The 12,967-nt window shown below is 53.2% G+C and overlaps 1 protein-coding gene across 12 annotated transcripts in view; it reads left to right on the plus strand.

Moving 5' to 3' along the window:
• Nucleotides 1–11,744, plus strand: part of Acox3 (acyl-Coenzyme A oxidase 3, pristanoyl) — a 31,228-nt gene extending 19,484 nt beyond the window's left edge. For 5 of the 12 annotated variants that reach the window (XM_006504196.4, XM_011240801.3, XM_017321179.2 and 2 more), the window contains 7 exons: nucleotides 457–577; nucleotides 2,150–2,272; nucleotides 2,743–2,856; nucleotides 4,618–4,733; nucleotides 5,794–5,968; nucleotides 6,556–6,623; nucleotides 7,272–9,423. In XM_006504196.4, the coding sequence (XP_006504259.1) occupies nucleotides 457–577; nucleotides 2,150–2,272; nucleotides 2,743–2,856; nucleotides 4,618–4,733; nucleotides 5,794–5,968; nucleotides 6,556–6,623; nucleotides 7,272–7,643 (1,089 nt within the window). In that variant the 3' untranslated portion in view covers nucleotides 7,644–9,423. The other 7 variants (NM_001357018.1, NM_030721.3, NM_001357019.1 and 4 more) reach the window with 4 other exon arrangements.
• Nucleotides 11,745–12,967: the final 1,223 nt, after the last annotated feature.

Here is a 12,967-nt window from a genome sequence, read left to right on the forward strand (position 1 = left end):
TAGCAGGCACTGTACCCAATGAGGTAGAGGAGAGGATGCACATGAAACAGATGTGAGCTTCAGGAACGAAGGCCCAGTGGTGCCAAGCCATCACTGAACATCTGCACGGCCATGGTCCTCACGGCAGCACTGGCTTCAGTGCTGTACCCGTCGGTGCCCCTGCTGACCTCTCTGCAGATAGATGGTCATGTTCACTGCATACCCATGAACTTGGTAGGAGCCAAGTCTAGTAGGCGTTCTCCAGTAGACCGTGCCTGCGATGGATATGCTGCCGAGATGGCTTGTTTCCATGCCGTGAACCTGTGCGATGGAGCACTTCCACCTCCGCTCTGTTCTGTGCTTCCTTGCTCCTCATCATAGCTGGGCTTCCTTTCTGTTGACACTAGTGCTGAGGCCGGGGCCTGACTCGCAGTGCCAGTTGGTCTTCACCTCTTCTCACTGGGTTCTCCCCCACAGGCAGAACTCGGACGTGAGATCCATGCTCTGGCATCGGCTGGCAAGCCTCTAGCCTCATGGACAGCCCAGCGGGGTATCCAGGAGTGCCGTGAGGCGTGTGGGGGACATGGCTACCTGGCCAGTAAGTTTGGGTTAGTCTGGGGAGTTTCTCCTCCTCAGTCCTCCCATGGGCCACTGGGCCAGGGTCCCACAAAGTGCAGCCTGCTTTTCTGATAAGGCTTTATTGGGACACAGCTGTACACACTCAGGCACACACTTCCTCTCAGTCAGACCCACTAGGCATGCACCTAATATGTGACTGTGAGTACATGGTCAGGTCAGTGTCTGGTGTGATCTCCATGGCAACTGGGCAGGTCACCCTCATTACACCTTCATGGTCAGGTCGGTGTCTGGTGTGGCCTCCATGGTAACAGGGAAGGTTACTCTCACTATACCCTAAGCTTTCTTATTAGAGGAAGATAGAATTATATGCCCAACATATAGGTTTTTCCAAGGAGTCAGTGCATATAAATGGTTAGAGGACCTGGCCTGTAGCAGTATATAGATAGTACCCATCATAAATGATTAATAATAACTGGCTGCCCACTGCTGCTGCAAACAGCGTAGAACCGCCGACCCGTTAGTGGCTAAAGAGATGATTCCGGCTCCTGCAGGCAGTGCATGCTGCCGTGAGAGTCTGGATTTGATGCTCCCAGTAGCCTGGCTGAGCCACTCAGTGTGCTCTGGCCTAGCCTCTACTCCCCGACATGCTGTGTCTTACTGGCACGAGCTCGCCATGGTCATATCTGAGTTATTTGCTTGCGTGTTTTTGTCCTTTCTGCAGTGTTCTTGGTAGAGCTTCTATTTGTTGTTATAACTCATAGAAACACATAGACACTGTTAGCTTTGTTCTGACTTAAAACAGAATAAGGAAGTTGCATCTTGAAGTACTGTAGACACAAACGTGCCTGACCCACAGCTCACAACTTAACCAGTAAGGATGCAGAGACAGTCAACAGCAATGTAAAGAACCACACACATCAAGGTTCGATGTCAGCTCTCTGGAGCAGAAAGGGGCCGGATTGGCTCCTCTCCCTGCTGGCTCCTCCATCCTCCTCAAAGAGAATGTTTTCTGTCAGAAGAGGAAGGCTGAGAGGCTGGTCAGGACAGCTCACCTCAGGCAGGCCCTGGGCCAAGCACATCAGGTGAAGTGAACTCAGGCCCTAGCTGCTCATGTAGCAGGAGAGTCGTGTCAACATGACTGACATCTCAGAGTTGGAAATTGCCTTTTAAAGCCTTCATTTAGCTATAGGAGTGTAGCCCCATGACCTATCTCTGGTTCTCACACTTGGCAGGCTGTGTGGCTCTCTCTCTCTCTCTCTGTGTGTGTGTGTGTGTGTGTGTGTGTGTGTGTGTGTGTGTGTGTGTGTGTGAGAGAGAGAGAGAGAGAGAGAGAGAGAGAGAGAGAGAGAGAGAGCGAGCTGTTAATACCAACAGGCAGGAAGGTGACAATCCTCACTGCCACCAACTCTGCTGAATGTTCATGTGTCATCCCAAAGCCTTCCTTCCGTAAGGATGATGCAGAGGCACAGCCAGCACATGTAGGCCAAGGGAGCAGGGAGGCAAGAGAGCACTTCCTGTCCCCTGCTGGGTGGGGCTATGGGAGGGGCGCCTCTCAGAGCATCCTGAGTGACGCTGTGGTGGATTTTTACAGTGAACCGGTTTGGTGACCTCAGAAACGACAACGACCCAAACTGTACCTATGAAGGTGACAACAATGTCCTGCTGCAGCAGACCAGCAACTACCTGCTCAGCCTCCTGGAGCCTCCTCTCCAAGGTAGGCACCTCTGAGGGAGGCTGAGCTCAGCAGGGCGCAGTATGCTCTCAGGCTTTGGGAGATCCAAGCTTGTGGTCAGGTGTGTTCTCAAGCCAGACATGGTAGCGCAGCCCCATAATCTAAATAGCCTGGGAGCCAAGGTGAGAGCACCAAGTTAGAGGGCTACTAAGCAAGACAGTGTCTTGCCAGGCTGTGGTGTCAAATGCCTTTAATCCCAGCACTTGGTAGAGACAGGAAAACCTGTCCTGAATCCTCCCACTTCTCCAAAAAACAAAAGACACTGTCTCAAAAATACAGATGTGGGTCATCTGCAGGGTGAACAAAGGCCATCACTTGGTGGCAGAGGAGCTTCCTAGGTGCAGGCCAGCCAAGTACGGATGCCTAGCCAGAGATGGACGAGCTAGCAGGCCAGGCTCTTTGGGTGGGGACTTTTTGTCTTTTCTCCAAAGTCATAGAAGTGTGTGCCCTAGACGGAGCTCACTTCACAAGCCCTCTCAAGACCGTGGACTTTCTGGAAGCCTATCCTGGAATCTTGGGCCAGAAGTTCCTGGGCTCCAGCAAGGCTGACTGGATGGACTCAGCAGGTATTAACATCCTCCCCTCCACTGCCCTGTGCCTATCCACAAGGCGAGGGACTGAAGTGCACAGGCTGGGTGACTGTTGATAGGGATGGGTCCTTTTCTAGCTTGCTGTATCTCCTTGGTTTGGTTGCCATACATTAATCTTGGGAAGGTCTCTGGGGCACCCACCTATCCTGTTGCCCATGACTTGATTTCTGGGAGGAGCCTGAGAAGCAACGAATCCCATGACCTAGTGGGTCACATGACCTAGTGAGTCATATGGCCTAGGGATGAGTGGCCATCACTCCAGCCTCGGCTGGGGCCTCCAGAAGTTGACGAGGGCTTTCTGACGTGCTGAGGATAACATTTAAGGTTCATGGATGACCATCGGGCAGCCCTGGATCCTGCCCTGCGCTGTCTGGGTTCCAAGAGTACCAGACACCACCTTTTTCACAGTGCAGAAGAAGACATCCAACATCAAGCTGTCCCTGCTTCTCCCTGATCCTGGGGGCCCCCAGGCACCCTCCATTTGTGACTGTAACACTCCACCCTCTGCCTCTGTTGTCTCAGGATATCCTCTTTGTCTTTGAGTGAGGACCCTTGTCACAGGGGTTGAGGCCTGCCCCACCCCACGGTGATCTCACTTTGTTAGCTGAAACTTCTTCCTACCTGCATAGGCCCTCTCAAAAAGGCCAGTCATAAATCCCAGGCCTCTGAACCTGGTAGATATTTGGGGACCGGCTGTCTGTCTGCACCACACCTAGAAGGACCCCGAGGAGGGTATCCCACCCCATACCCCAGCCCTGCCTAACCTGCTCCCTGGAACACCTTTGGCTGATGGCCACTGCAGCGCTCTGTCATGCATGGTTGCATGGTCACATCCTGTGTGACCACGGATGAGCCACTAGACCTCTCTGAGCCTGTGCAGTGCATTTGCCTGTCTTTTTAACGGGCTTCTCAGTTGAGCCATGAGGATATCACAGCCTGGTAGTCTGTGACATCATTTCCCTGGGAATAGGCTATGTGACACCAGAAGCCCAAACCAGTTGTGACCAGACCCCTGTTTTCTCCCCCAGGAGCTCTGAGCCATACCTAGCAGAAGTCCCCTTGCTCCTTGTCCCTGAAACCTGCAAGTCCTTTGGACCTAGGCCTTTTCCCCCTGGATGTGGGATACGGAGAGAGCATGGACTCCACCATATATTTGGTCAGAACCTCGTTCCCATCCATGGCTGTGTGTCCTTGCTCATCAGTGTCCTGCATCCTGAGTAGTGTGGGAAGTCTGCTTAGGTATGGCAGACAAGGTGCCAATAACCCACCCCTGGCCCACCCCTCTCTGTCACTGGCTGTCTGCTGCCAGTGAGAGTAGTAGAGAGTAGCATGCCAGACTGAGGCCTTGGCAGGGCAAGTGCCAACCTATACCCCCCCCCCCAGCTGACCAGTGAGGCTGAGGGTGGGAATCCAGGTGTGCCTGTCCTTTCCATCCCCGAAAGAGTAGCTACCATGTCTTAGCTGATTCCGAGTGGCTCTGTGATCTGCCATCTCCAAGCAGTGATGACAGTGGAAATGCTGTCAATCACACAGCACGCACCCCGACAGCTCCACCTGGTAAAGAGCCTCGGGCAGCTACCCTCTGTGACTGGGTTTCCCTGCCTGCCTGCAAAACCACCCCATCCTCTGCCATCCTCGGACAGACCACCAGGGCATACCTGGCCAGAGGTGCTGTCCACCTGGGGTTACATATGTGGCACTAGGTGCTCTCAGTTGTTTTCCCTGTCTCTCCCAAAGCCCCCCTGGCAGCCTACCGCTGGCTTGTTTGCTACTTGCTCCAAGAGAGCCATCGGAGATACTGCCAAGAGAAAAAGTCCAGAGGCAGTGACTTTGAAGCAAGAAACAACAGCCAGGTAGGTCTGTCTCACCGTTGACATCTGTCCCATTTGCTCCAGTGTCTGTCTAGAGAAGTCAGCGCCTTGGCAGGCCCCACCCTTGCACCGTAGAGTGTCAGTACTAGCCTAGGTGCCTGTGGGAGAGATGTAGGGTGCTGTATTTACTGTGCCAGGTAGTAGCTGCTGCTGGAGTGGGGTGTTGGCTGTAAGAACATGGACCCACACAGTAAGGGCTTTCTGTGGGGCAGCAGCCCCCACGGCCCACCCCTCCTTCCTCACCCCTCTGTTCAGCCCTTCTCAGTCACTGTCTTTAGTGTGCCTTGGTAGGAATGGGCCATAGTACTTCCTGCTCTCTGCCCTCCCGGCTGGGTATCTCCTGCTTTCAAAGCAGCATAGGCTTGGGCTCACAGTCAACCAGCACCTACGTGGATCTAAACTCCTCTGTGGGTTTAAAAGTTCTACTGAGGCAGTGCAGTGGGGGCAGGGAAAGAGGTGCTGGCAGTTACCAGCAAGCAGCCAGTTTGGGTGTCAGAGAAGGCCACTGAAAGGGCCTTTGGTGGCTAGCTTCCCTAGGGAAGGTGATCTGTTTGTGGCTAGAGGGAATCCTGCAGAGCCTGTGGCTATTTGCCAGTCTTAACACGGGGTCCAAGAACGGGGGGGGGGGGGGGGTGAGGGGGGGTGAGAAGGGGGTTGCACTTCAGAAACCCTTAAGCATTAGCCCTGTCCAGCAGAGCCTGTACTCCATCATCCCCAGCTACAGAAGAGGACAGGCCCTGTGCCCTGGAACCACTCACAGTGCTGTAGTGATGGGCTGGGCATGGGGCCAAGGGAAAGTGGGCCATCTTGGAGTGTGTAAATGTGGTAGCCTCCCTTCACAGGGCTTAGCTTCACCCGGAGATCCTTTCTGTGGGTGCCATCCTGTGTCCCCATGCTGCTCAGCCTCACGGTGCTGACTTAGAATCGGCGTTCCAACATAGACCTCAGTCTCCAGTTCTCTGACGTCCCCCTCATAGGAGACCCAGTTACAGAGGTGGTTGATTGGCTGCCTCCAGCACACCAGGCCTCTGTCCCGATGCAGGTGTACGGCTGCCGGCCCCTGGCCCTGGCCTTCATGGAACTCACCGTGATGCAGCGATTCCACGAACATATACACAGCTCCGGTCTGTCTCCATCTCTGCGGACTGTGCTCGGGCGGCTCAGCACGCTCTACGGCCTGTGGTGCCTGAGCCAGCACATGGCCCTGCTCTACCGAGGTGAGGCTGCTACTTGGATGGCTGTCTGAGAAAGCAGTGACCCAGGGACCTTTCTCTTTGCTGAAAAAAAATCATCCTGAAAGTAGTTCTCGCCATTGACACATTCCCAGCCACATAGACCACTGTTGATATTCTACAGGAAGGCTACTGGGAGCTTGATCCCTTACTCTGTCCCCCAGTAGCTTCACGGGCCTACATGCCCCACATACCATAGCCCCATGACCCTTCTAGGCCGCCAGCCCCCCTCACATCCACCTGAAGTGCGGCTGGGCACCTGTGTGGTCTGATGCTGACACCTGCCTATCCCTATTCCCCCTGTGGTCCCCAAGCCTCAGGCCCTTGCCTCTCTCATGTCTCCTTAACCAGGTCTGACACATGCACAGGAGTGGCGGGGGTGAGGGGTGACAGGGAACCTCAGAACTGGTCTGGAGCCAGCATGTTTCTTCCCAGACATCACAGTAGACTGGTTAGTGCTCTGATACCCTGACATCTCCGTTCAAAAGGCTTCATGGGACTAAATGGAAAAGGCCTTTCTTATATGCTGTGGCCACAGGGCTGAGGAGTGTTTGACAAAGCTGTGCTTGCAGGTGGCTACATTTCTGGGGAACAAACAGGAAGAGCGATGGAGGACGCCATCCTGACCCTGTGTGAGCAGGTGAGTCACCACCTTTGTTGGGAATTCTCTCTGTCCCCACTGTGAGGCCTCTACCATCACCCCGAGACTGTCTGCCCTAGCTCTGCCATCACCCAAACGTTATTAAACTTCAGTGTGCTTGGCAGGAGTTATTTGAAGGAAAAAAAATTGTATGCATTTCAAGAAAGTCCTTGGGTGTCTCCACAGCAGATTGCTCTGTGGGGCTTAATAACGGTCTGTGTGAGGAAGCAGGGGTCACGGAACCACCGCCTCAGCTGCAAGTGTGATAGCTTTTGCAGGAGCTCAGGAGCACTTTCTGCCCCTGTGGCTTCTGGACTTCCTTTCCAGCTTCAGAAAAAGCAGTCGGCAGTTTGGCCCTAGGCTGGGGATGCGCCTCAGGGGACACGCTAACAGGCTGCACTCAGCACATCTGCCAGCTTCCCAGCCTTGCCGCAACAACAAATGCTGGCTGTCCCGAGTCAATGGCGACATGGTAGAAGTATGCAAACACACACCCAGGGAATCTATAACCCAGACCGGTGAGGCCCCACTCTGTGCCTGCTCAGGTTTCCAGTTCACTGTAGCAACCAGCAGCGGGGCTTTGTTACTCCATGGTTGCCATGGAGACTGTAGGGCGTAGCCAAGTGGATGAACTTTGTTTCCCAACAGCTGAAAGACGATGCGGTGGCCTTGGTAGATGTCATCGCCCCCTCCGACTTTGTTCTGAACTCCCCAATTGCCAAAGCTGATGGTGAGGTAAGGGGAATGCCCCCTGTGGCCGCTGAGGACACAATTTCCTGGAAATTGTCATACTTGGGGAGCTTTCTGGGGACAAGAGAAATCAGGTGGTGTCACAGTTCTTTGCCACTCCTGCTCTGTGTCTTGGATCCCATTCCTGACCACCAGCCTTCACCCCACAGAACAGGGAAGTTGCACCGTTGTCCTGGAGTGACATACAGGTCCCAGCCTCCTCCATCCCTCCATGCCTGCTGTCCACATGGGCCCTACAGCTCAGTCACAGACATGGCGTCAGAGCCATAAATTTGACAAAACAGCTACCATTAGCCACCCTGGCCCTGGTCTTTGTGGTCAGACATGACCCCATCTGCTTGGTCTATTTTTAAAACCCTGGCATCTTCAAGTTCTCCTCTGCTCTGCCCTCCAACCACAGTTGACTACCCCTTGGCCATTCCAGCTATGGGGCCATTGCCCCTCTGTGCCTACCTCTACAGCCCCACAGCCCTTGGTGAGCTCCCTGGTGTTCACTGGCTACCAAATTCTAGCATGGCTTGTTCAGAAGCAGTTAGTGGGCTTAAGCCTCACCCGAGGTGCAACTGGCCTCTTCTTCCCCCGCCTGCACCTTCCTGCCCTGTTTGACACCCCACCACAAGGTGATGCCCATGTAGGGAGACGTCCACAGACTGGTGTTCTGAAGTGCCTTGCTATCCCTGGGCCTATACCCCTCTTATTCTGCCAGCATGACCTTGCAAGGTGTTCCAGCTATGTGCCGGAGGCCTGATGGTTGTGAGCTGTGGGACAGGTTTAATCTTATCCACTCCAGGGCTGTGGTGGCTTGCTGTGAGCTGGCGATCAATGGTGAGGACATGGAGTCCGCTGTCCTCAGACAGCACTCTGGACTCAGCGCTTCACAAGCCTGTGAGGGCCCTGTCTGGGGGGTCTGAACCCCCAAGATTGGTACACTCAGGCTATACATGTGCATTGGAGTGGGCATCCAGGGAGCAGATGTGAGCCAGGGCTGGGCAGGTTCCCAGGTGCACCAGGAGTGTGTACAGGCAGGGCCGGTAGCCCACAGGGTGTGCACCACACCGTTTTTTATGATCAGAGCCTAAGGTGCAGAACAGCCTGCCCTGTGGTCCATGCATAGCAGAGCCAGCTGTGGACAGAGATCTGGGTCCTGTGTTAGAACTGATAGACAAGGAACTTTGAGTATGAAGAGAACACTGGGGAGTAAGGCTTGCCTCAATTGCCTCCCCCCCCCCCACACACACGCAGGTCGACTTCTCAGGCATTTGCAGACAGGACCTTCTTGGTAGGACCACCACATGCAGGGCCTGTTGCCTGCAGAAGGAACTGAGCACATGCTCTCTGGTCAAGAACTGCTAGAGGCAGAGAGGATGGAGAGGAACTTGTGTTTCTGAGTGCTGCAGCTCAGTCCGTGGTGGCGAGGTCCTGCCTGGCAGGGTGACTGCACACACTGTTCAGCCTAAGGAAGCAGTGCCCCCTTCCCAGGCCCGCCCAGCAGGCATGGCTTCAGGAGTGCAAGCTCAGCACCGTGGAACATGGCCAAGTTCACACCACGTGGACGAGCAGTCAGGTCTCTTAGGCAGGAGGGCAGCTTTATGGCAATGTTGTGGCTCTACCCTAGCTGCGTCTGCCCAAGGTGTCCATTGTCCGCAGCAGGTGTCAGATCTGGCCAGGTATGATCTGGACCTGCCTCCTGCATGGCATCCATTCCGTCTTCCTCTGAGGAATTGAGACTAAGAACAGCTAAGACCCCAGTGGGGCCACCGGGGGCCCACGTTCCCACCCCTGCCCCAGCCTCCTGCTCTTCAGCCATACCTGGCTTGTGCATCCTGAGCTGTAGGGTAACTGGGGACAGGGCTCAGAGAAGACAGACCGTGGGAGGTGAGGGTGGAGGTGGGGGAAGGGTATAGATGTAGGCGTAGCCGCTATGGGAATATCCCAGTAGGGGATGGCTCCCATCAGGCTTGCTTTTATGGCACTTTATAATCAAATTTGCTTAATTATTTCCTACCAAAAAAAATAAAAGGCTTATATAATTAAACGTACATCATCATAACATTTCCTAAAAAGTGACAGTGGAGAATTTCCTGTTCTCGAGACGAGAGGACATCACCCTGGCCACTTGTCCTCTGAGGACTCCGCTGGTCCCTGCCTTTCACCTCTACATGGTATGTCTCCCGCAGCTCTATAAAAACCTGTGGGCAGCTGTCCTGCAGCAGAATGGTGTGCTAGAGCGTGCCGCCTGGTGGCCCGAGTTCTCTGCCAACAAATCTGTAGCCGACAGGCTAAAGTCCCAGCTGTAGACACAGTTGGAGGGGCGGTTACAGCAGGAACAGCTGATCCAGAGGCCTGGACCCAGACACAGAGCTCCAAGAGACACCCAGATGCCTACGCTGAAAACCACTGACATTACAGCTTCTCCTCGACCCTGGTCAGCCTGTTGTACCCATCCTCAAATGGGGTATTTGCGAGGGATTTGCACAGTGTGTCTCCCTGAGGGCCTTGGAATTTAACAAAGGACTTAGTTATGCTATCTCAGGGCTCAGATAGGAAGGTAAAGTCAGGGCTCACAATGAAAGCCTTCTGCTGAAGTGAACTTTGGGATCCGTGGAAGATTTTTGAGACACACTCTTCTCTCTGCTGCTGTCTGATTCTTTAACCCTGCTGTGGGGTGGCCATACTTCTCTATACCTGCCATTTACTCCTCTGTACCATGAACCATCAGAATGATGTAATTTGAAGATCTTTATGGGGAAAAAAATGTTTTATTAACTCCTCTGGTGGCACCAGAAGTTTCCGCTGAGAAAAATGCTCCCACAGAAGACGTGCATGGTGGTGGGGACCACAGACACATCCCGCTGTGTCAGTGACTGCTTGGCAGTGGCTTTCATCCTTCAGCAAATTCACACACGGCATGACCCTGCTACACTGGCCATAGCCAGACCCTCGTACTTCTGAAAGACATAGATGCCACCCCTTCCTGCCATAGGCAGGATCCCACACCATTCGCTTTCTGATGGGCTGTTCTGAGCCCCAGGCGCTTGCTCAGCCTGAGAGCCTCTCTCTTCACCACCTGTTCTTCTTGGTCATACACACACACCGCCCTGGCTCAGCATCCTCCCAGAGTCCTACCCCAGTTGAATAGGGGCCTGCCAGCTGGAGTCCCTGTAAAACATGAGAGCCATGTGTCCACAGATGACGCCTTCCACCTGGATCCATGGCTTTTCCCAACAACGAGGACTAGGTCTTAGGTCCTTTTGGGTCCTCGCTGCTCTTGGAATCTCTACCCTCCCACCCTGCCAGGCAGTGGTCACCTCAGCCACCTATTTATCTGACCATACTTTTGCATGGGAGCTTGGTTACTGTACTGTCTGATTGGAGACTGACCAGTATGTCACAAGAAGTGTCCACGGCCAGTAGAATGCTGCATTAAGATACGTCACATGGTCCCCAGGGTCAGGCAGCCCTCTGGTGGCCAAGGTGCCAGCAGATTTCAAAGTATAGACAAATGGATCTTTAGCTATAGCTTCTGAGAGGAGGGAGAGTCAGTTTTCTTTAAGAGCCACTGGTATGTTGAGCATGCTCCATTGCGTGCCCACACACGCAAGAGCATATGGGTGGCACAGAGTGGACTTGATGGCTTTTTTTTGTCTTGTAATATGTGCACATATATGTTTTCATATCTACCAACTGGGTATATCTTGGTCTCTGGGGTAGGGACTGGCTCTCTGGACAACCAGACTTAGATGGGTGATATCACATGACTTCTAGAAATGAATGGTGTATCCTGGTCCCTGCTCCTGTGTGTGTATACTCCCCTCCTCAGTCCCAAGGGTGAGGCAGGTGGCATGTGGGGGCCTATGGGTAGAGGCTACATTATTGAAACAAACTTGAAAAGGTCCCATAAAAATGAAACATTTGTAAGCAGCAGGAAAGACTTGAATAATTGCAATAAAGTGTTGAAATTGAAGCCCTGCTTTCTCCCCTGTGTCTCTGCCTGCAATGCCGGTGCCCATCCCTGGGTGCTGTTGGGCAACAGCAGAGTTCAAAAAAGAAAAACATGTTCCTGGCAACCTCACACTTCTGGGAGTAACTGCCACCTTTTTCTCATTTACTTGGGTCAGAAGACATAGAGCCTGTTCACTGTCCTATGTTTTTGGTTCCTGCCAGGTTCTGTCCACCCAGGAGAAGTTGGAGAAGAGGAAGTGACCTGTACTGTGTGGTCCTCCCTCCGCCCCCAAGGGTCTCCATCACTTGGCTCTGCATCACACTGGCTGCTGTCATGTTAACATGCATCCTTCTGGATGCTTTTCTTCTTGTGTGTATGGTGTGTGCATGTGTGTGCATGTGTGTGGTGTGTGTATGAAGTGTGTCTGTGCATCTGAGTAGTGTATGTGTGTGCATGCATACATGTGTGTCTGTGTGGTGTGTATGGTATGTACATGCATGTGTGTGTGCGTGTGTGTGTGTGTGTGTGCGTGCTAGCATGGTGTGGTTGTTTCCCCTACCAAGCCACGTGGACCTCCAAGATTATCAGCCTCCTTCTGAGAGACGTGAATCTAGAAGCTTGCACTCCAATCTCACTGTGGCTGGCACATAAGCATATGTCCTTGCATGTGGCTAGCTCTCAGAAGAGGCTTGCTGGGACCCATGCTGTAGCCTCTGCTGTAGGACTTTGGTACCCAGTTGCCATAGAGGAGTGGGGTGCCCCTCCTTGAGCAGTGGCCAGCTGCATCTAGCTGTACAACGTTCTCACTTAAGGAAAGGCCCCTTGTTGCATTGCGTAAGCCCAAAGGCCAGCAGATCTGTGAGAGCACACAAACCCAAGGCTGGCAAATGATGCACTTCCCCAGGAAGGCAGGAGACTTCCTGTCCTGAGGGTGGAAGCATTTCACAGCAGCAGGCTTGCCTACCTTTGATGCTGCCTGAGTGGCTCACCTGTATGTCCTCTCTCACCTCATAAGCCAGCCTCATTTGTTCTTGCTGCCCTATGATGGCACCTGTCTTTAGCTGCTGCTTTTAAAAATTGTGTGCATGTTTGTGTGTGTGAGTGCAGGTATATGTCTGCCCCAGTGTACCTGTGGAGGTCAGGGTCGGTCCTGGCTTTTCATCCTTGTTTGAGCCTCTGTGCACAGTAGGTGGGTGTGTCTCTCCCTCCTACTCTGCTGTAGGAGCACACACACACACACACACACACACACACACACACACACACACACACACAGGGCTTGATGTGGGCTCTGGGGATCTGAACTAGGGTCTCCATGCTTGTGCCTCGAGCCCTTTTCCCACTGAGGCCTCCCCTCAGCCCCATTTCTGTTCGTCGCCTAATGAAGCAGTTAAACTCAAAGTGTTGTATCTGTAAAAATATTTTTGTTTTTTAGTTTGGTTTGGTTTTGAGTCAGGGTCTGTCTGCATAGCCTTGGCTGTCCTAGAACTTTTTATAGACTGCTGGCTTCAAACTCACAGAGCTCTGCCTGCTTCTGCCTCCCAAGTACTGACATTAAAGGTGTGCACCACCATTCGTGGCCATGGAAAGTAGAAACGCGTAGTCACCCTTTGTAAATTATTTCCTCTCATTAGTCACTAGCCTTGCTTTG

Source organism: Mus musculus, chromosome 5 (assembly GCF_000001635.26).
Source record: "Mus musculus strain C57BL/6J chromosome 5, GRCm38.p6 C57BL/6J".
NCBI classification, from domain to species: Eukaryota; Metazoa; Chordata; class Mammalia; order Rodentia; family Muridae; genus Mus; species Mus musculus.